General features: G+C 41.7%; 1 protein-coding gene across 3 annotated transcripts in view; it reads left to right on the top strand.

Moving 5' to 3' along the window:
* The first annotated feature begins 304 nt into the window (after positions 1-304).
* Fam47e (family with sequence similarity 47 member E) overlaps positions 305-24,167 on the top strand; it is a 28,331-nt gene continuing 4,468 nt past the window's right edge. The window contains exons 1-7 of one of the 3 annotated variants that reach the window (XM_047566155.1): positions 308-714; positions 4,757-5,099; positions 7,254-7,393; positions 10,776-10,920; positions 13,375-13,575; positions 17,993-18,148; positions 20,661-20,738. In XM_047566155.1, the coding sequence (XP_047422111.1) occupies positions 506-714; positions 4,757-5,099; positions 7,254-7,393; positions 10,776-10,920; positions 13,375-13,575; positions 17,993-18,148; positions 20,661-20,738 (1,272 nt within the window). In that variant the 5' untranslated portion in view covers positions 308-505. Of the gene's footprint in view, positions 715-4,732; positions 5,100-7,253; positions 7,394-10,775; positions 10,921-13,374; positions 13,576-14,534; positions 14,632-17,992; positions 18,149-20,660; positions 20,739-24,167 lie in introns of those variants that run through there. The other 2 variants (XM_047566154.1, XM_047566156.1) reach the window with 2 other exon arrangements.

Below are 24,167 nucleotides of genomic sequence, written 5' to 3'. Positions count from 1 at the left end.
AAATCCAAACACATCCTCCTGCAATCCATATCCGGCTGAATGGTAACATCCCTGCTGGAAGTGGATTTAGGCAAACAAATTAAATAATACTTGTCAAATGACACAAGAGCTGAAAGGGACTCTGGAAATAACCGTGACTAGATACAAGTGTGCAGCCCTCGATTTCCGGAGGCACTGAGACAGGATGTCCAAGGCCTCCAGGGAAACATCTTGGTGCTAGAAGACTTTGCTCTCTTTCCTCCTCCTTTCACTTGCTTTCTCTTTCTCTTTCTCTCCCGCTCCCTTCGTCCTTTCTTTCCTTCAGTAAACACTTTGCCGTGATGAACGATGAAGGCCTGATCCAGCTGATGTTAAGTGTCAGTGGGAAGGAGAAGAACACGCTTTCCTGCGGATTGAAACATGACTAAACCAAGGTGGTGATCCTCCGCCCTCCCCCAGGCCAGGTCCACGCCTCCGAGGGCGGGCAGCCAGCTAGCCGCCGCTGAGCAGCACCGCGGGGTCAGGGATGGTGCTTGGTTTGCTCCGGGTAACGCTGGGCAGGTCCGGGCAGCACAGGGCTGCGCGGTCGCCTAGACACCCGATGGGCGGGCGGGGAACACACTACCCAGGGCCAGGCAAAGATCGAGCAGCCTCGGGCACCATGGCCGACAGCTGTCCGCTCTTGCGGTCGGGGACGCTGGCCCCGGTGCCGGAGCGCCGGTACTGCAGGCCCGGGTAAGCGGCGTGCCGGGGCCGCGCGAGGGCGCCTGGATCCAGTGCTCGCGGGGCAGCGGCTGGAAATGGGGCGGGGGTTGGTGGCCGGGTGGCGGCCGAGGGCTGAGCGGAGGCCCCACCCACCTGCCTTTGTCCCTCAGCGCCTCCTGCACTAGTGCCAGTACAGTGATGTAAAATAGCCAGCGCTCCACGCTCCCAGCAAAGGACCCTTCCTTCCCTTATCCTCACAACTACCCAGGGGCTGTATCCCCAACCAGACTGGAAAGTGAAGGCCACAGAGTCAATCGTGGAGGCTGCCCTAGCCAAGCTTTTGATCTTGGAGTCTCTAACCCATCCTCCCCGGGTTGACCAACTGTTCCTACAGATGCCTTGGGTCGCCTGGATATTTGTATCCAGTGTAAAGCATTTGCCATACCTGAAGCCTTTGGTAGTCCAACAAGCTGAGCCTCTGGTGGGGCTTCAGGTCCTGGGGAGGCCTCCTACCTTTTTGGAGGGTTCTTGTCACAGGCACTGTGGGTTTCCTTTGTTATTCATAAAAATTGCCTTTGGCTCACGGAGGAGGCAGTTCCCAGGGGTGGCTAAGATGCCAAAGTCTAGAATCAGAAAGGCCAGGTCTCCTTTTGTTTGACCGGTGACCTTAAGTAACTTAGTTGCTCCTTCTGGGCTCATTTTTCTTAACTACGAAATGGGGACAATAAAAGGAATCAGCTTCATAGAATTATTGTGATGATTAAGGGAGATAGCACATGGAAACCTGTCACTGGCACATAGTATGCACTGTAAACATGTTAGCAATTATGAACTCTTTGGGATTTGGGGTCCCTCCCTCATTTCAAGTCTTTTTATTTTGAAATACCTGTAGACTCATAAGAAGTTGCAAAAATAGTCCAGAGGTCCCACATATCCTTCCCCCTAGGTGCTTCTAAAGGTACAATATTACAGAACTCTAGACCATTACCAAATCAGGAAATTGACATTGATACAACACAATAGTTAGACTATAGACCTTCTCTGGATTGCAGCAGTTCTTACTTGCACACCTGTGTGTATATATAGCTTTGTAAAATTTTGCCATGTGTATACTTCAAGATGCAAACTGTTTCATGACCACAAAGGAACCCCTTTGTGCTACCCCTTTATCATCACTCCTTTCCCCATCCCCCAATCCTTGACAACCACAAATCTGTTCTCCATTTCCGTTGTTCTTTTAAGAATATTAGCTAAATAGAATAATACAGTGTATAATATATTGATGTTGTCTTTTTTTCACTGATCTTAGGTTTTTGAGATCCATTCAGGTGGTGTGTAACAATTGTCTGTTCATTTTGGTTACTGAGTAGTGTTCTGCAGTATGGGTGTACCCCAGTTTATCTATTCACCTGTTGAGCAAATACAGATTGTTTCCAGTTTTTTTTTTTTTTTTTTTTTTTTTTTTTTTTTTTTTTTACTACAACCTATAAAGCTGCTATGAATATTTGTGTCCAGGTATTTGAAAGAACATAAGTTTTCATTTCTTAGAGTAAGGGATGTATCTCCGTGATAGAGCACTTGCCTAACGTGTGAGGTCCTGGGTTCAATTCACAGTGGTACAGCAAAACAAAACAAAACAAAAAATTATTTTCTTTAGGGTAAATGTCCACTACTTTTTGCAATTATTAAGGAGGGAACTAGCCATATATCTTATACTAGTGTCTGTGAAAATAGTAAACAGTTGGGGGTGAAATGTGTGTTTTGTTTTGCTTTTTTTTTTTTTTTACTGGAGATTGAACCCAGGAGCACTTGACCACTGAGCTACATTGCAGTCCTTTTTATTTTTTATTTTGAAACAGTCTCACTAACTTACTTAGGACCTTGCTAGTTTCCTGAGGCTACCTTCCAACCTGAAATCCTCTTGCTTGAACCTTCCAAGTTGCTGAGATTACGGGCATGCCCTACTATGCCAGGCGAGAAAAAATGTTTTCAATTTAATGGGTCAAGCAAGATTTTCAGGGGCTTTTCAAAATGCAGAGAGGTGAGCCTGGCATGGTGGCAGATGCCTGTAACCCCAATGACTCAGAAGGTTGAGGCAGGAGGATAACAAATTCAAGGCCAGCCTCAGCAACTTAGTGAGACCCTGTCTCTAAATAAAATACAAAATAGGGCTGGGGATGTGACTCAGTGGTTGAGTGCCCCTGAGTTCAATCCCCAGTACCAAAAATAAAATAAAATAAACAAATCAATAAAGATACTGTGTCCATCTACAACTAAAACATTATTTTAAAAAAATGTTTTGTGGCAATGTTTATAGCAAGGATTAGATTCGTTGTGATGAGCCATTTTCATTGATAATAGGGACCGGAAGGTAGAAGAGGCTTCAGGAAAAGATATCAATGCTTCAGAAAGATCTGATTAAGGACCTGTGTGATGTGTTAGGATAATCAGTGCTCAGGTTCCAAGTCCTGACTTTGGCATTGACTGGTTGTGTCAGGTTATTCAGAAACTGTTTTCATTTTCTTTCCTATGTGTCCATCTTTCTCTTCCACCTCATCTTCATGACTTAAATACTCACTGCAAACTGCGTGGTGGGTAAGGAAGCTGGGTAAGCAGGCATCTTAAGAGGCAATAGGGAGGGGTGGAGTCTATGAAGGAGACAGCATATGATTCATCTGAACTGGGCAGCCATCATTCCCAGATCCTGGAAACTCTCCTGATTTTTGAAGAGGAGCTGTCTTCCAGCTTATTTATGTGAACTCCTTTATATATTGGAAGCTCTAATGTAGTTGTTAAGCAGACTTTTCTGGTGCCACACTACCTGGCTTAAAATCCCAGCCCTACCACATCTTAGCTGTTGGATCTTTGACAATGTGTTTTATCTTTTCACTTCTTGTGCCTCAGTTTTCTTATCTGTAAATGAAAATAATACTAATATAATATTTAAATACACCAATGCATGCAAAGTACTTAGTACAGTGCCTGTCATATAGGAAGTGCTCAATTTATGTTATTATTCTTATTAAAACACAAAGAAGGCCAAGTGACAGGATTATGTGACAATGTGGCACATGGACCACCTTTTTGCAACCTTTGACTTCCTGAGTTTCAGGAGGAACCAAAGTCCCTAGAGGTTATAGTGCCAGTATCACTCAGTTAGGGGCTAAATTGTCACTGGGACACAGATTCTTCCCACTCTACTGAACTATGTCCCTTTTAGTAAAAAAGAAACTGTCCCTGAAAAGGGCAACAATTTGAATGTCTTTCTCAAAGACAATGAATACAAAATGTGGTGGCCGTAGTTTGAATAATGGATTAGACTTATACATGGATGGGTCTTTAAAATACAGCGACATGGGTGACACAGATGAGTCTTTGAAATACAGTGCTTGGTTAAACAAGAAATAGAACAGTATCAACCATTTAAGTAAATTAAGAACACACGCAGGGCTAGGACTGTAGCTCAGTGGTAGAGCCCTTGCCTAGCATGTGTGAGGTACTGGGTTTGATCCTTAGCACCACATTAAATAAAATAAAGGTATTGTGTCCATCTATAACTAAAATATTTTTGAAAAAAGAACACATGCACATAAAAGGACAACTTGGATATTTCAATGATGTGTGAAAACAAAGAATGCAATTCAAATCCATGAGACTGTTTTTGCCCATGCAAGGGAGGGCAAAGGAAGTGGGATGTGGGGACAAAATGCAGTAAGGAGAGCCAGGTGTGGCGGTGTACTCCTGCGGTTCCAGCTACTTGGGAGGCTGAGGTGGGAGAATGTCTTGAACTCACAAGTTTGAGAACAACCTGGGCATCATGGTGAGACCCTGTGTTAATTTTTAAAAAAATAAGAATAAAGGAAGCAGGGGTGAGGCCTTGCACAGCCCAGTGATACTGTGCCATGAACTTGGAGTACGATTACTCAGCCTTCTTGTGAATACTTCTTCCCACATCCTCTCCCCTAGAAAGGTGGAGTCCGGCCTCCTTGTGACCTCTTTCTCCCACCCCAGTCCTGTGGTCCATAAGAGCTGACATGGTGTCTTCTAGGTACAAAGAGCATCTGCCTTCCAGGTGTTTCACCATGCGCAAGAGACGGAAGTTCCCCAGCTCCCTGAACAGCCAGCGCTGGGTGTTTGTGAGAGAGGGCCTGGATGACTTCAGGAAAGGCTGCCCACCTCGTGAAGGTCTAATTGCTCCGGGACCCAAGGAGGCCTTTCCACCCATGATTTATCATGGAGTCCTTCCACCACCCTCCAGGAAGAGGCAGAATGAGCTGCCCAAGGAAGCAGCCCTGCTCTCCAGGCTCTCATGGGCCCAGCGGGCTCGGAAGGCTTTTGTGGAGGACTTGGAAGCCCGCCTGGCCCTTCATCCCCTGGCTCTCCATCCCCATCTGGAAGAAGCCATGCCTGCCCAGGTGATCTGTCCCAGGGCCTGTGGGATGGGCTTCACTGACCTTGGAGAGAATTCTCTGCAGATGCCGAGAGACTCTCCTTGAGAAGGGGACATGTTTATAAGAAGAGAAGAATGTCCCCCAGGGTGACATTCTCATGGGGCTAAGGAAGCCTTCCTTTCTCTGCCCCCAAGAAATCCAAACAGCAGCAACACTTATCATGTCCCTTTGCTCCTATAAAACCATTTGATTTGCAAAGTTACAACAAAACAGGACATTTTGACTTTCCCCTCAATCCACTCTGCATCGTGACTTTTGGGGAAAAGGAAAAATGAAGGGAATTGTTTAATCTTACATCTGTCCTATTAGCCTGGAGTTAGGAGGTGTCCTAAAATACTTACTGACAGATTGAAAGATCACATATAACTTGAAAGATCATGGGAAAAATCCACCAAGTCGTCAAAGCCCAGGTTGGGCAGCAGCTCTGTCAGGTGGCCAATGTCTTGACTTTGACGTTCTGCTCCATACTCCAAAATCTATGTCTCTTGTCCTTATATCTAAGAATGACATTAAGTGTGTCTTTCAAACACAAAGGGGGAAGGGGCAAAGGTTAAAGGTACATGCCAACTGACTCTGTCTTGTAATGATGCAAATAATAGCTTTCCCAGGAAACACATCATTCACTGGACAACTGCTGGCTGCTAGGGCATCTGGAAATTGAGTTTCTTAGTTAAGCACTGCAGCCCTGAACAAAACCCAGGTTCTGCTGGATTTAAGGGAAAATGGCAGACTGGGTAGGGCAGGAAACTCACAGTGCCAGCTCCCTGATCCCTACCCTTGTGGCCTGTCCACAGGTCACAAAGGTAAATCCAATCATGTCACTCCTCTGCTCAAAGCCCCTTCTCATCTGGTAAAGCCAAAGTCCTTACCTGGTCCAAGGGGCCCCGAGAGCTCCTGCTCTGCCCGCTCTCCACCTTCTCCGCCTGCTCCTCTGCACTCTCCCCATTCCAGCCACTCTGCCCTCCTGGCTGTTCTGTGAAACTTAGACGCATGTCCAGTTCTGGTCCCTGTCCTTGTGCCTGGAACACTTGCCCCCAGATGACTGCCTGGCTCCCTCCATCAGCTCTTGCTCAAATGTCCCTTTGTTGCAGAGGCCTGTACGCAGAGCCTTCCACCCTCGTCCTTTGTTCCTCCCCAGGCTCTATTTCTCATCATAGGATTTGTCACCACTGGCTTCTCACTGGCATCAGTCACTGTAGGGCAGGGACTTGACCTGTCTTTCATTGTGTATTACTAATACTTGGCACATGGTAGCTGCTCGATAAATATTTTTAATGAATAAGTGACCGGTGGTAGAGAAGTCCATGAAGAGGACAGCTGGAATTGCTGATCAATTCTTTTCCACCTGGGGTTTTATTTCACTGGTTCTCTGAATCCATGACAGAGAGATTGTTTGCACACACCTCAGATGGCACAGGGATATGGCATGGGATTATGGCTCTCATTTCCATGTCTGACCTTCCCAACTACATATGTTAACTTCTTTTTGAGATGGGCCTCTTTTTATGGTTCTAAGATGACCACCAGCAGCTTCAGGTTTAAATTCCACCCACTTAGCAACCCCAGCCAGAAAAATAGCTTTTTGCATGATCCCATCAAATCCTATTTTGCAGGTTCTGTCTGAGAGGAAGGGGACAAAGGTTAAGCACTAAGATTGCAAAACAACAAACACATTGATGAGCCCATTCCTAAACCAGTCACTGTGGTTCTGATGGACTTGACCTGCCTATAGAGTCAGGATGTGGTTATACTGATTCAGATCAAGTGGGTTGAGATGTAGGGAGAGGTGATTCTCCAAAGAACAAGCCAGATACTATTATTTGTGGGAGGAAGGATGTAGATTGGCCAGGCGAAAACTTCAGAAATTCTAGGGAGGCACTTTAAGCCATGGGGCCTTTGGGAATGGGGTAGGCCCGGCGGCATATTCCATCTAGAGGCGATGGGACTGCTACAGTACAAAGCCTGTACACCTGCTGTCCAGGTGACAGGAGATTCTTGATGGATGGTGTCAGTTGACTGAAAAGGGTAAACAAAGGGGCCAGTGGGTCTGCCGTGCTTTAGAACAGGGCCCCCTTTCCAGCACATTTTCTTTCTTGCTAAGGCCTTTTCTGTTTGTAGCTCTTATTACAGGTGCTGGAAGTGCTTGATCCTGAGAGGAAGCTGGAGGACACGTGGGCTTACTGTCAGGACCCCAAGAAAAGAACAAAGGAGCCCACAAAGCATTTTAAAAAACGTTCTACCCAAGTGCGCCTGGGACTGTGAGTGCTGTTCTTAACCCCTCATGTGGCTGTCACCTGGTAGAACATTCTAGAAATTACCTTCTCAAAGCTTTTCATCTTTAGAATAATCTTAAAGCAAAGTAACTAAACTCCTGAGGAGGAAGGAAAGGTATCCAGGTCCTGCTCTGAATAGTGCTGATTTCTTAAATGAATATGATTTATTTAGCAATGGTGCAAACATGGGTGTCCATATGACTCTTGTTCAGCAAGGGAACTGCAAATAACCTGATTAATTGGCATTAATGGCTCTTGAATTATCTATGGCAGGAGCCATTTTACTCAAATTGATTGAGACCAGTAGTTAGTTAGATAATCACCAAAACATTTAATAATACAGGGAAGTGTAAGACATAAGTACTTGAAATATTTTATTTTGTCCTAAAGCATAAGTGTACATTCACTTGCTAATCTTAATATCAAACCTTTTGGGAAAGTAGACTGCTTGGAGTTCCCACTCATTTTTCTTGCATAAACCCCACACTGAAATTTTCCGAAGCTTACACTTAGTGGAAACATCTCTCTTTTGTATCACATTCTTGTTTCCCCAATTCACATAATATTTAATTAAATAATATAAATACTATGATAAGTGTAGTTGACATAAATGAATTTGGGATACATGTTTATCTTTTAAAATTAAATGAGCTCACTGTGGGGGTGCTATAGAGTAGGGCAAACCAGCGAGCAGCCTAGCCACAGAACCCATAATGTTTACAGCTTTGCGGACCCTGGTTAGTGTGTTCGGTGGTGGCTCTGAAGAGCTTTGTCAGTCACACAAGTCACCTACATAGAGGTGGATTAAGAGAGAATTCACTGTATTGAATCATATGTTTGTTGATCCGAGGTGATGGGTGCTCTGTTGTAGTGACATTCAGTCTACTCCTTGATAAATTTGGAGAGAACAACTGGGCATGCTCATCTCAGTTCTTCCCTTCTTCCACTGGGGAACAAGAAGGCCCATGTGAAGCATACATTCTTGCTCCTCCACCCTAGAGGGGAAGTCTACCCTCATCCAGCCCTGCTCAGAACTGTGTGGGAGAGTATCTGGGTTTCAGTTACCAAGTCCTCTTGGACCTAACGCCATCATCCAACATGGCTGCTGCTAGTAAAAAAGGCGATATTTTGACTTTTGTCTTTGCTCTTTACGTTATTTTTCAAATTGCTCAGACCCTGAGTACAGAAGGAATAAAATAAGAAATATACATATGGAATCTGCCTTTCACTTTGGGCAATTTCCTTGTTCAATCCTGCAAAAATCTATTGGCAAGAAATTACAAATGAGTGGGTTATCTACTTGAAAGGAGAGAAGGTAAAAGTATAGAGGAAATGGACAATATTACTATGTTAATAAATTATCATATCACAAAATAAGTGTCTAACTACATAATGGTGTGGTGAGTTTTTTCTATAAGCATATGATCTATTTCCCTTGGTTAATATAAACATTTAACATAAACTTGTTGGCTTAAAACAGAAATGTATTATGTCACAGCTCTGGAGGCCAGACATGTGAAATAAGAGTCCCTGTGCTGAAATCAAAGAATCATCAGGGTCACAATCCCTCCAGAGGCTCCAGGGGATTCCTTACTTCCTCCAGATGCTGGTGGCTGCTGGCATTCCTTGGCTTTGGCTGCATCACTCCAGTGTTCAAGACCAGCAGCTTCAAATCTGTCTGCTCAGTCTTCACATTGCCTTCTCCTCTGTGTGTGTCAAGTCTTCCTCTGCCCCTCTCTTACAAGGACACTTGGAGTGGCATGGAAGGACCGCCCAAATAATCCAGGATAATCTCCCCATGTCAAATGCTTTAACTGAATCATACCTGCAAAGACTCTTTCCAAATAAAGTTACACAAGTTCCAAGGATTAGCACCTGATCTCTTTGGAGGTCATTATCAGTCTGCCACAGCACGAGGTAATATCTTCCACCTTGAAGACAACTGCCCTTGACCAGATAGTCTCTCCTTTGTCTAAAGGAGGAAAACTCCTTCCAAGAGGCATCCAAACACACTTCTTCTTTTTTTCTCTTGAAATCACAGCAACCAGCCTTTCATTTCCAGCACTGCACTGGACTTACCTTGGATAAGGTCACCATTGATCTCTATATACTAACCCCATCTTCAGTCATCACCACACTTGATATTATCAACAGTATTTGACACAGCTGGTGACCTTGTCTTTCTCATAAAACGTTCTTCATTTGGTTTCTGGAATACTCCTTTTTCTTGGTTTTTCTTCTACCTCATATTCCTCTCTTTGGTCTTCTTTTTGTTTGTCCCTCTTCATTTCCTTTAAACCTTGAAGTGCTTCAGTCTCTGACATCTTCTTTTCTGTACAATTATACCCAAGTGGCCTTGTCCAGTCCATCTATTTATAGATAATTCAATGGTTTCCCTTGGGTGTGTAATTGGCAGCTCAGACTGGACAAGTCTGAAACTAAACTCTGGATTTCTTCCTGAAAACTGTTGGTCCTCCTGTCTTCTTCAGCTCAGTAAATAGCAACCCCATTCTTCCCATTGTTTCTAGAACTAGAACAACAGGTGCAATCTGCCAACAAATCTTAATGACTTTATTTTTGAGATCCAAAGTCTCACCTTTCTACTACTTCTAGTTCATTCCAAGATACCATCATCTCTTGCCTGGATTATTGCAATAGTTTATGAATTGATCTTATGCCCTCCACTCTTGCTCCCCTCTCAAATCTGTCACACAATAGCTAAAATGATCCTCTAAGTTGGGTAGTGCCATTCCTTTGCTCAGAATTCTCCAGTTGCTTGCTTACTCAGGGCAAAACCCAAATATAGTGACCTCTACGGTCCCATATGATCAGGCCTCTGTTACCTCTCCAGCCTCCTCCTCTACTCTAACCCTTAACCACTCCTCTCCAGTTATTCTGGTCTCTGCTGCTCCTGCAAGTGCTCATCATATCCCGCCTCAGGGCCTGTGTACCTGCCGGTCTTTTCTGCCTGGTGTCTGCAAGTTTTGATACTTTAATGACTTGACCTCTTTCTTCTTTTGGGTCTCTGCTCAACTATCACTTTAGTAGAGAGACTTTCTGTGTTGAAATGCCCCCTGACATCCCTCTCCATCCCTCTTGCCCCATTTTATTTTTCTTTATATCACTTGTAATCACTTATAAAGACACATGTTTATGTGTGTTCTACTTGTGCTTCCTACTCAATCATAAGCTTTTTGAGGACAGAGCTCTAACTTTATTTGTTAATTAGCTAATTTGTTTATTAGCTAATTCCTGATGTCTCATGCCTGCCTGACACATATTTGGTGCTTAATAAGTATTTATTAAATACAGCAAAGTATAATTTATGCCTCATATAGGAACTATTTGATGATCTCATTATCTTTAGTCCCAAGAAGACTCCTGTGTCACATTCAAACCAGTGGCTTTATGAAAAAAAGCCAAGTAAAATGGACGTGCTCCATGAAGATGGGCTTCTTCATGAAAATATACGCAAAGAAGTTAGTGACTTCTGCAACTGGGCTACCACTCTCGTAAGTTATCAGGAATACTTAATTAAACCTACTTTAAAAAGTCAATTTTTGGGCTGCAATTGTGGCTCAGTGGTAGAACACTTGCCTCGGTGCTGGGTTCGATTCACAGTACCACTAAAAATAAATAAAGATATAAATAAATAAAATAAAATGTAAGATATAAATAAATAAAATTAAATTAAAATAAGATATAAATAAAACAAAATAAAGGAATTGTATCTATCTACAACTAAAAATTTTTTTAAAAGAAGAAAAAAAGTCAAGTCAAAGTTACTTTCATTCAAAAACACCATTTGAATAAAATCTAAGTGGAATCATCCAAGTCATAAAGGACTTTCCCACCATTTGTAATAGAAATATTTCTGGTAGATGAAATTTCTGGAATTTGCAAGTTTGAAGCTAATTTAAACATTTATGTTATATCTCACATCATTGATATGAATTTTTTTTATTTTCCAGGAACTTTATGTCAGGAACTTTATGTCAGGAACTTCTTTTCTCTCTGTCCTTCATTCCTTCTCCAATACATGCCTCCGAGTTATATTTATCTCTAACTACTTGGGCAGCTGTGCTTGACTATAAACTTTACAAAATGTTTTTCAGATAGGAAGAAACTTTTGACTCAGTTTTCAAGGACTTTCCTTGCCCTTCTTTCAAGAATATATTTGGAGGGGTGCAGGAGGGAAAAGGGGGAAGGAAAAGGAGCAAACATGAACTGACATAAATTTCCATGAAGTTTGAGTTTGTCAGGATGAACCCAACTACTATGTATAACATAAAGATCTAATTTAAAAAAAGAATCTATTAAGTTACTTATTCCTGTTGATGAGTCTCTATAGATGTTTAGATTTCTGACGATTTCCCTGGATTTAAGACCTGCCAGTATTGAGTGTATTAGTTGGTTTTAATCAATGAATTTATTTAGTACTGTTTCCTCAGTAAGTGACTACCCTCCAGACCCCAATATAATTCCGACTGATTTAAAAGAGAAAAGGGAATTAACCAGAGACATTAGGAGGTCAGGCCACAGCTGGGTCCAGGGACTGAAATGTTTTTAGAAGCTGTCCCTATCTTTTCTGTACCCCTCTATCTCACTTCATTTTCAAGCAGTCTTTCCCCAAGAGATGCCAAAAACAGTCACAAAAATTTCCAAGCCTACATTCTACCACTGAGCAACCTAAGTGGGAAGAGACTTTTCAACAGGGAAAAGTCCAGGGCTGAACTAACTTGGGTCCTATGCCTGTGCCTGAATTAACCACTCTGATTAAGAAGATGGAGTATACTCATTGGCTAGATCCAGTCACATGTCTAACCCTGAGGCCAAGAAGTGGGGTGCCCATCTCAGCTACACCAGATGGAAAGGGAGGGAGGGAAAGTCCCCAGCAGGTGATTAGAATAGATGTGCTAGAGAAGGAGATGATGTCCACTGCACCTGGTGCCTGCCCTACTGCTTGTCCATAATCTGGCTAGTTCCCAGCGCTTCTACCTCTCCTGAACCTTCCACTGGAGACTACTCCTCTAGGCAGGAAATTTAAGGAACCTGAGGGTCGTAGAGAGCTGATCAGGTAACCAGCCTTCTTTGTGCTCCTTTATGACCAGATCCCATCTTAACCTAAATTCCACAACTTACATCCATATCAAATCACTCTGTGGTATTTTCTTCACAACTAACTTATACTTTTCCTTTTATGCTATTTGTTTTTCATCTCGTTGATTCTGCTTGCTCTGATTCTGCTCCATTATCATTTCATTCTCATTTTGATTCCTCTCATCTTTTATGCCCTGCCTCTGTTTCTTGACTCCTCTTATGCATTCCACTCCATCTTCAGCTCTAGTTGTTAATGGCCTCATTCTGTCTCCCAGTTTTCTCCCCTGGAGTGCGATTCTGTTGAGTCTAGTTTATCTTCTAGCATTAACTGTATCGTAGGTTAGTAGCCTACAGATTAGCTGTTAACATGTCCATTTCTCCTCTCTCCATCTGCAGCTGGGGGAAAGAAGTGGAGAGGGTTGTTGCGTTTCAGCTGTGTACAGCTGAAATATGGCTCACTAGAACTGCCTCTTCCCCTTGGGACCATGAGGAAGGCAGTTTCCCTTATAAGGCGACATGGACAAAACAAGCACTGCCACATCTGGACGTGTCTGGAAAATCCCTCCAGAGATGTCGCTGCTATGAAGTGCTGGAGAAGTTTGCTTTTGATCAAACAGATGTTATTTCCCTAGAGACTCACGCTTCCTACAGGTCCTAAGCTGTCTCTTAATGTACTGACAAAGTCCTCCAGTCCCCCAAATACTTCTTGTCTTCAGTGAATGATGAATGATGACTGAGCTTTTTTTTTTTGTTTTTGCTTCTCCTCTAACTTTCCCATCAATGGTCAGAAACCTCCCTGAGATGAAAGGAGAAAGCACGGAGCATTTTGCCACTGCCCTCCATTCATGCTTGTGATATTCTTCCAGGGAAGTTCAAACATTGAAGAAGAGTTCATCTTGAAACAGTTTGACGTTGGCTATCAAAGCAAGCCAACCTGTGATGTGCTCCACGTGATGAGGCTAAACCAGATTCCTCTGGAGCTGAAGAAGAGTGTGGAGATAAATAAACTGCAGGAGGCAGATTTCTTCCAGAAACTAGATCATGAGAGGAAACACTGGAAACCACAGGTGATTGCAGAAAAGGAGCAACCTGAAAATTTAAAAAAATTAAGTTGCATTAAAGTCTTAAAAGTTCCTGAATTCTGGTAATTCAGGGGTCCTGGCTTTTTAAGCAGAATTCTTAAGATATTTTCATGTTTAATAAATATTTGATAAATGAATGAATATTTAATACATGTAGGAAAGTCAATTATTCAAATAAGGCATGTCATTCAGAATAATTGTTCGTATATGACTAGTTACTCTCAGAGACAAATTTTTATGTGTTTTTTATGTTGAAGTTCTAACAACTAGCAGAAATATGCACTGATATTTATTATTCATGAGCACTAGTAAAATTAATTGATTGATTCAATTTATGATTGTAAGCTCTGTTAATTATATGCCCAAAGAGTTCTTGAATTTTTACTAGCATCTTATTGACCACAAACAGTCATTCTTGACCACATGCTTTCCTAATCATTACCAAATCACTCAGGTTCCTCAGCACTAAGTTGCTATGAAGATGAAAGAATAAGGTAACATAGAGGAGAAATAGCATGCTATGCTCCAAAGGGAAGTACTGTGAGCCCTTAGAATACTTTTTTACTTTTCTACCTAATGTATCAGTTCAAATACATATACATATATATAATGTGAGATATAAGTGCCTAAGTTGGATGGGTACTGGTGTGTTAGTCAGATTTTTATTGCTGTGACGAAACACCTAGAAAGAACACCTTAAAGGAGAAAAGACTTATTTTGGCTCACAGTTTCAAAGGTTTTGGTTCAAGGTGGGCTGGCTCCATTTTATGAGCCTGTGGTGCAACAGAGCATTGTGGTGGAGATGGCATGGTAGAGCAGAGTTGCTTATCTCATGGCAGCCAGGAAGTGAAAAGAGAGAGAGGAAGGGGCTAAGAACAAGAAATACTCTTCTAGGCCATGCCTCCAGTGACCTACTTTCTCCAATCATTCCCCACCATCTACAGTTTTCCACCACCTCCCCGTTGTCCATTCAGCTATCAATGGATTAACCTGCAGCTATCAATGGATTAATCGGCTGATTGAGTCAGAGTTCCACCTCTGAACATTGCTGCACTGAAGACCAAGCCTTCAACACATGAGTCTTTGGGGAACATTCCAGCTCTAAACTATAAGGGGGAATCTCTTCCCTCAAAGTCTTAAAAAAAAAAAAAAAAGTTAACCAAAACATAATTTATTTCATCTGAAATGAGTTTATCTTTCATGTCTCTACTTAATCTTTTGAACATATAATACAGTTTTAATGACTACTTTGATGTTTATTTGCTAATTTTAACATCTATATCTGTTTTGTGTCAGTTTCCTCCATTAATTGATTCATGTCCTCATTGTGGCTAATGTTTTCCTGCATCTCTACATGTCTGGTGATCTTTGAGTGGATGCTAGGCATTGTGAATTTTACCTTACTTGGTGTTGGGTATTTTTGTATTTCTATAAATATTTTTAAAATTTATTGTGAGATGTGATTGAGTTTTTTGGAGGAATCTAATCCTTTGGGAGCTTGCTTTTGAGATTTATTGGGGGGTGAGTATGTAGCTCAGTGGTAGAGCTCCTGCTTAGCATATGCGAGGCTTTGGGTTCCATCTCCAGCACCACCAACAAAAGAAAATTTTATCGAAGCAGTATTCAATCTATGACTGATTGTTCCCTACTACTGAGCAAGACCCTCAGGTGTATTCTTCTCAGTGTCCCATGAATGGTTAGGTTTTCCAGTTTAAAAAAAGAAGCACTGATTCTAGTTGTACAAGTACAGGGCACTGTGTTAGTTCTGTCTCTGTGTAACTTTCTCCTTTCTCTTACTCTGTGTGCTAAGATCATGTTGCCTTGCTCTCCCTGGATTCTCAATTCGGTTTTCTCAATTCAGAGGGGCCATTGGGCTGCTCCTAGTTAGGCTTATCCTCTCTTTGTGTGACCTGCAGACTCTTTCAAGGCAACAAACTGGTGGCAATTATGGGACTTGGTTTGTTTGTTGCTTTTCTCTCAGGTACCACTGTCCTTCTGTTACCTGAGGTTCACTGTCATGCAAACCATTGATTGGCCTGTCTCCTCTCTTTCTTCTTCTCTTCTTCTCTTCTCTTCTCTTCCCTCCTCCTCCTCCTCCTCCTCCTTCTTCTTCTTCTTCTTCTTCTTCTTCTTCTTCTTCTTCTTCTTCTTTTCTGTCTCTCTCTCTCTCTCTCTCTCTCTCTCTCTCTCTCAAATGCTGTAGGAAGGAGAACAAATCCTTTCCCTATTCTGGAAGTAGAAGTCCTCATCTTTGTTTTTCTACTCCATGTACTCTTCTCAGGACTGCTCTTTGAGGTTCTTCTTTGAAACCCTGAGCTTTCCCATTGCCTTAACTCTCTCACAGTATTCTCTCTGTCTCAAGTTCCCCTTTCCCCCATATGGATGCTCTATCATCCTTTAGACACAGGATATATGCTAAATTTTTCCACAGAGTATTTGTATGGAGTGTTGTCTCTTGGTTGACATAAATTTATTTCTTACTTCTAATCTCTCATAGAATTCTGTGCCTCTAGTTTAACATTAGCTTTCTTTGTGGGGTGTATCTATTCATTCATTCCTTTATGTATTACTTAGTAAACATTTCTGAGAATCTATGTGTCCAAAAGTGCTGGAAGCAAATGACATAAAACTAGAGGATTGCTTCCTACAGTTAGAACTTATAATCTAATGGAGTCAATAGATAAATGATTGACTATAACAAAATGTTGTCTGTGTACAGAACATAGGAAGAAATAATCAATTCCACCAATCATGGGGTGAGAGCAGTTTCATCCCATAAAACTGAGAATAAATGATGTTTGTGCTGTGTTTAAAAAAATCGCCAGTTAACCAACAACATAATGTTCTAAAACTTATGTTCTTCAGTGTGTCAGTGGTGTAGATTCCATTCTTCTCCCTCTCCTTCTTCCTTTCCCCCTCTCTTCCTTTCCAGCCTTCCTTTAATTCATGGTTCTCAGTTGAGGGAGATTTTGCTCCCTTCCCCCTCTTCCCAGGACTATTTGGAAATGTTTGGAAATGACATTTTTGATTATCACAACTCAGAGGGTACTACTGGCATCTCATGGGTATAGGCCAGGAATTCTGCTAAACCTCCTCTACTGTATAGGCCAGTCACCTTGCCCCATAAAGAATGATTTAATCCCAAATATCAATAGTGCCAAAGTTAAGAAACCTGACTTTAATTCAACAAATATTCATTATTTCCTCTAAGTGACACCGTCATTTACCGGTGACGAGTCCTGCTTCCTCAGGTGTTGAAGTATAATGCCGGAGAAGCACGCCGAGGTGAGCGTAGAGTAGAAAGTAAGCTTTATTAAAGAAAAGTAGAAGCAGACTTCTCCCGGGTGGAAGAAGGGGACCCAAAGGTGGAATCCATTGGATTGAGCAAATCTTGTCCTTTTCATAGGTTTTATTCTCCCGTTCTTTCCCCCTTATCTCTTTCCTTCCTGCCTACGTGACTAGGCCTGGTTTTGCATAAAGTGAGAAGAGTGGGCAGGGGGAGGGCCAAGGTGATTCAGGCAGGTAAGGGCCCAGGGGGCATTAATTAGCAGCTCCTTGCTTGCAGTCCTTGATAAAGGCAGGTAATTTTGGTAATCAATGGGCTCCGGAGATCCTTGACATTCCATTCTTCCAGGGGCAGTCTCCAACTTCCAGAGGCAGATGGCTTCATGGCTTCATTTCCTCGATTTGACCCGATCCCCTATTTCTACACTAACTACCTGTCCTTAATTCTGGCTTCAATAGTATGTCAACTCCAGCTCTCAGTGGGACTTCCCTCCTGTCTTCTCTGTCCTAGTCTGTCTTAGATTTGCATACCTGGCTCAACTCCAGAATGCCCTGCACATTTAACATTCTACCACACAGTTTAAATGTGAGTGGAAGGAGAGAGAGAGAGAGAGAGACAGAATCTTGGTGGTTTTATGTTTCTTTGCCCCATCTAAGAATTAAACCCCCTTTTGTGATGGGACAGCACGCGGCCGTTGCACTCACACCATCTGGCAGTGAAGCAGCAAGAGGTTCTCTTTGCATCCTGGATGCACTACTGAGGGATGGCAGAAATAAAGGAGTGAGTTTAATAAACACAGTGCAGCAGTTGTAAAGCTGAGCAGAGTGTTGGGCCTATGGTAAGTAACAACTGGATTTGAACTTAGATCTGTCCAAATTCAAAGACTGTGTTCTTAACTAATATATTATTTTCTCAATTATGAACTTTTCGTATTTCTTTTGTAAAATCAAAACATGCTGAAACTTCATAAAATATTTTGTCCAGGACCAACTGTAAATTCAAAGTAATGATATTGCTTTCATAAGCAGAACCTTAGACTTATTGCAATGACAAAACAAAACAAACAAACAAAAAAACAATAACTTTTGACACTGTGCATTATGTTATTTCCCATAGAATCCTTATAAACCAAAACAGGTGAAGATGAGATATGGAGCATGGTATTTGAACACCAACTTATGGAAAAAGCAAAGAGCGGATGAACCTTTGGTTGATCCCAAAGTTTCATGTAAATCTTGGGATGAGAATTTTAAAAAGAAGGTACAGGAACAGGTATGTATATATGCTGAGATTTGATCCTCTGAGCTAAGGATGATCACAGTGTCTCTGGTGTAACACGGAGGCCTACAGTCCTATAGCTTGCATGTCGAATTCAGCATTGAGAAAGGCTAGTAATACTATGGGGAATGGGTAACAGGCAAGACTTGAATCCTCCTAGCTGAGTGTTAAACACAATGTCTCTAAAGATGGAACCACCGCGCAGGTCACCTCTGCCATTTTGGGATAGTTGATTCCAGGGATAATTGTTCCAAGGGCAGATGACCCAATAGGACCACCTCAGTCCTCAGAATAGACATGATGTCTTGGAGGCTTTTTGAGTTACTAAGTGTGACACTTGTTTCCTATCAGTAATGAATAATTGTCAAAAAATACAAAATTGCAACTGAGAAATTTCTTTTATGCAATTCAGTAAAGTTGCAGGTTCTGTCTGAGAGGAAAGGGACAAAGTTAAACACTAATATTGCAAAGCTACAAACTCACACAACAAAGATGTGTTCTAGTTATACCACAAATAAACTCTGTGTCTATCCATCTCTGCATACAAGTATCTTGTAAGGGGAAAAAATGCAACTCAACTTGGGACCTGCGGCGGGTAGCCACCGCTGCCGATCCTGCTGAACTGCCGCTGCTCGCTTGTCTCAGTTGCCGCTTGCCAATAGCTCCCAGAAAAAATGCTCCGCAGACACGGTCTCACGCAAGAGACTTTATTTATGCAGACGATTAACACATCCGCTCAGGGCGGAAAGAAGGGAAAAAAGAGAAAGATGGCGTGTGGCTTCTCCCAGATATTGGAATCTCTTGGACTGGAAGGAACCAATAGCGGAGGAGAATTCTTGCAAGCTGACTGATGAACCAATAGCATGTTAGGACTAAACGTGGGAAGCAGGAAAATGGCAACAGTGTAAGCCGGAAATTCCTGTATGGTAAGAGGTGTGCAGAGCACAGATTGACAGGTGGTGGGGAGGCCAGAAATTCCTGAAACGGAAGAGGCAGGCGAGCGCAGATTGACAAGTGGTTGGCAGGCGGGCAAAATGGCAGTACCTGATGGGAGTGGGGGCAGCTTTATACATTACATATCTAATGAAAAGAAGATCGTGATCTTGGTTCTGGATATTTAGAATTGCTGATGCAACACTTGCACAGGACTCTGATGAGAACATTCGTGAACATCTTCTCTTTTCAACAGACCCCAAATTTCTCCCAGATAACAGATGTGAAAACACTTGGGAAAAGCAAAATACAGTTCAAATTTGGTGTATCATTCATAAACAATCACTCATCAATTTTCCCCTTTAGATCAGAAAACTAAGACAGGAACGTTGATCATTTTTATCTTTTTCGAGACTGGATATAATTCTTATTTTGTGTGAGGTATGACACAAATTTATGAGTACAACATGCTTATGTAAGTTTCAAAATAATGTGAATAATGGTTGGCAGAATTTATCGGGCTTATAGTTTGGGGAACTGCTGAAATCTTTGGGAGTCTAATATGTAACATAAAATAATTTCAGTTGTATTTTTTAAAGTAGTGAAAATTTCTCAATGTATTAAATATTTTAAAACACAAAAATATCTATAAACATTATTAAAGCAAGAAAAAAAACAAATAGTTACACACTTTTGACTTAAGATGTCTAGAAGTTTTCTTTTTAAAGATATCTTCTTAAATATTAATTCTTAAAGGCTTAGAGAACTCTCCAAAACATATTTCATTTTTAAGGCAAAAGCCAGAAAAGGTGTTTGCCAAAATGGCTACAGTCAGATAATGAAAAAGGAATATCATTTAAATTTATAACTATTATAGTAAAAAAATATTTATCAAGAAGTTTAGACAAGGAGGATTCAAAACAATGGAATTGTTCTACAACTATTTTAATAAATCACACTTTTGCAATGCCCCATACACTTTAAGGTCATGCTGGTATACTGTAGCACCCCAATTCACAAACATGGGTGCAATGGTATGCTGGCAGCAGGCAGGCACTATGATCACACAACCGTCTTGTGGAAACTCAGGAGTTTTGACCATCCTTGATTGACGGGACTTGGAAGGTAAAATGCTCTTCTAGCATCAAATTGCAGTTGTGTAAGCTTATATACACAATTTTTTAATTTCAAATAAACGTAAAGGAAAACTGAAAGGATGCTTGAAGATTGAGAGGATGTTGAGGCTAGATCAAGTCTTCTTTTTATTGTTAAGTATTTTGGAGTTCAGATCTACAAATTGTGGACATAATGTTAGTTTCAAATAGCTTAGGTTCCAGACATCCTAGGTCAACAATTGTCTTAATTGTTAAAATGTATAGTTTTTCCTTAATACAAGGGTGATATAAAGGATGAGGAAGAAAAGTTGCATGTCTTTGAAAGCCTTCATCTTCATTAACTCATGTACATTATTTATACACATGTTCAGAAATGAGAAGGTGTGGTTTAAAAAGAGGCACTTGATAAAGAGTTGCTGACCAGGTTCTTTAAATGTTCTTTAAACTCTTCTTTTTAGGAAGAGTTGCTTGCAGACCTTCATGGAATAGATACCTTTAAGGATTTCATTCTAAGCAGGGGCTACAGGATGCCCAGGGTGAGTACATATGGCTTCATAGCTCACCGTGTTAATGGGAAGGGGTTACTACCTGAACAAAATCTTAGTACTCCTACAGGCATGTTCAAGACTCGAGCCCTTGGAGGAAGAGTCGTGCTTTTCTACAGACAGGGACCCAGAGACAGAAGGCAGCATTTTGCCCTTTTTATTTTGCTTTGTTTCTGCTACTATTTGAGGTGCCTTTTCTCTCTGCTATTTCACTCGTTTTGCTTAGGTTTGGCCTTAGTGGGACCAAAGTGAAAGAGGTCTAGGTACAGGGCATATGCTTTGCAAATTCTGACTGTTACTAAAACACACTGAATTTTCTAGGAAGTGTTTGAACCTCCATTATTTCCAGGTCTAAGATTAAAGAGCTATGGCTTGAGTTAGAACAAGATAGAGTTGAGATCTGCAGTTTTATCACGGTACTGCAAACTCTCCCTCGAGTGGAAAAGGACTCGGGCAAAAGTTTACCTCCTAGGGCCTGTCAGAGCTGATGCCTTTTTTCCCTTTCTTCTTTTCTGCCTTTTGGTTTCTGTTTGCTTAATTTTAAAGCTAGTCCCAGCCTCTTCCTATGGAGAACCCCCCATACCACACACCTAAGACACAGTAGGAGATCAGCAGAGAGGACCATCCAGCAGAAGGGTCCCAGCCTGGAGTCGGGTACTCAGACCACCCCTGTCCCCACAGCAGGAAACCAGATAGGTATTTGGGACCAAAGTTGCAGCTAATATAGTAAGTCATGCATTTGTCCACTGTCCTTTGTGGACATTCCCCAGGGTCATTAGGGCGCAGTGCAGCCAAGAAGGTCAGATATTCCTAGAAATTGGAAACAAGATTTGTTTTCCAAGGATGATAGAACTAACAATGGCTTATATTTACTGACAAATAAATGGAGATGTTGACCATGCTCAGAGCCAGACTGGTTGCAGATTAAATGAGACAAGATTAGAGCATGAGGTGAGGATGTGGGATTAGAACACTCCCTTACAGAATCACACTGGAGTCTCCTTTAGCTCTGAACATCAATACTAGGCCCGTGAGATATGTTTAATATATTTATACAAATAGTTATGTACTTATATATACTGATAATAGCTGCCTAATCTGTACATAAGGTTCACATAAGTATATCTCTACAGATTTATATGTAGAATATATATAAGGAAATCCCACGAAACCACGCCGGACACGGGAAATCACATAAGGGAATTTATTAAGCAAACAGAGTGTCTCCCTGCAGGGTAAGAGAGAATATGAGAGGAAAAGAGAAAGGAAAAGAAAGGGCGCATCCTAGAGAGAGTGAAAAGCGAGGAGGACAGACAGAAGGGAAAAGATGACAGGGAAGCTATGGTAAACAGTTGAATTCCGCCGGGTTAACAGGGGACCAATATCAGAGAAGGATACTTGCAAGCTGACTGATGAACCAATAGCTAGCCAAGATGTTCACAGACTGACAAGTGGTTGGGAGGCAGGGAAAATGGCTGCATCTGATGAGCGGGAGAGCAGCTTTATACATTACATTCCCCCATTTCTTTTTTTATAAGAAAATCTTTTGCTCTCCAGTTCTTTTTGAAGCCTTCTCTCTCCTTCCTGCCTAAGTGACTGGGGCTGGTTTTGCAGGTGAGATGTAAAAAGTCCATTCTCCTTCCAGACTTCCAAAGGCAGATGGTTTTCATGGACTTCATTTCCTCGATTTGACTGATTCCCTATTTCTACACTAACTGCCTGTCCCCAATTCTGACTTCATTTACCCCTCTAATTCTAGGAACTCCTTCACTGCTGTAGGGAAAGGGGGTGATGACTGATCGGGCTTCTTCGAGCTGGAAGCGGGCAGCGTGGGGCAAGCAGTTTGGAGTTCCCTTTTTAGAAATCAGGTCAATTGAAGAGTTCATGGTAGAAGTCTGGTTGGGAAGAGCAGGTTGTACAGGCATCTAGGGATGGGTGCTTCTATGAGAGAAGAACAAAAAGACATGAGTACTGAAATGAGATTGATACAATATAAATGTTGCAGAACCTGGAACATGCCAATGAATATCATAAAGATGACAGAAGTCAATAATTCCTCACCAGGGTGTGGAAGAACTGAGAAGTTGTTCCCATAACAAGGCCTAGCAAAGACTGGAGAGGACAAGGCCTTTATTTGGGAACTTTAACATTGTCCAGGTTATCAGGAATGTAAACACAACATTTAGTAGAGATCTCTATACTTCTGTTACTAGCAAACAAGATTAAGCCTACCTGTGTCTGTAGGCTTTAAACTTGACTAAAACTTCTGACTCTGGCAGTTTCTCTTGATAGTTATCAGGCACATTTGCTTAAGAATCTCTTTTGTAGCTTTTAGTCTTTATTCTAGTGGGCTAACACAAGTGTACATCTTAAGTTACATTTAAGTATTATTTCTTTTAAATGCCCAAGAATGGCTATATTTTGGTTTTAACTGTTTTGCTAGGTGTTTAAGATCAAGTTGGTCAAAGTGACCTGTTCCTGTCAAAGAGTCAGCTGAGTTTCCACAGGGGTCACTCATAGAGAACTTAAGAGCAGCTTCTTAGCGCCATTAGTGCCATTGGTTAGGCAGGGTCTCCTCGATGAGGTGGCTTTCCTTGAAAGCACCAGGGATGTCTCCCTTTTTCCTTGACCCTCCTCTGCAGCAGGTGCACTGAGTGGCTTTTCCTCTAGTGGCCTCATTAATCTCCTTGATCAGGAGGTTGTGTGACCCAGAGTTGCAAACCTCCTTAGAGAAGTCCTCTTGTTCCCTGGGTTCAGGCTGACTTTGAGGGCAAGACCCAAATATGGACTTTTCTTGACCTCTGTATTTAATCTCAATCTCTAAGTTTGATCTTAACCATCAAGTAAGTCAGTCTCACCAGTCATAAAATAAGAGTACTGGGCTTTAACTTCAATGTCTATGACTTTACAGTTATTTACCCCCTTTTATCTAATTGGGGTTTACATTATCTGTCCTATAGGTGATGGCTAACTATTCCAAGTTAATTTACAGTGTTCACTCTTGAAGCAATACTTCTGCAAAATATTGATCAGGCAACAATTAGAGTTTACAAGGAAAATACAAAATGGAATCACCGACAGTAAAGCATTCAGTTTGTGCAATAGCTATCTTGAATTTTGGCTGAGTTCCTATTTGAGATCACAGTAATCTTTACAACAAACATCAAACTTTTGAACACAACTTTAAATGAGTTAAAGTCAGGCTTACTTTGGAGCCATTGTAATGTGTAGCAGGGTTGTGAGGCAGAGTCTTATCTCAGGTAACGTGGGGCTTTTCAGTGAGGGGCAAAGGAGTATTAGAAAATAAAGGGTTATAAATACAGATTTTGAAGATTAAGCTGAGATCAGATGGAGCTCTGTTCTCTGATAGAAATGCGGATCTAAAGAGTTATGTCAGCAATCTTTATATATGTGCAATGT

Source organism: Sciurus carolinensis, chromosome 10 (genome assembly GCF_902686445.1).
Source record: "Sciurus carolinensis chromosome 10, mSciCar1.2, whole genome shotgun sequence".
Classification (NCBI taxonomy): Eukaryota; Metazoa; Chordata; class Mammalia; order Rodentia; family Sciuridae; genus Sciurus; species Sciurus carolinensis.
The sequence above is the reverse complement of the archived record's forward strand: the minus strand, read 5'-3'. Positions and strand labels throughout refer to the sequence as shown.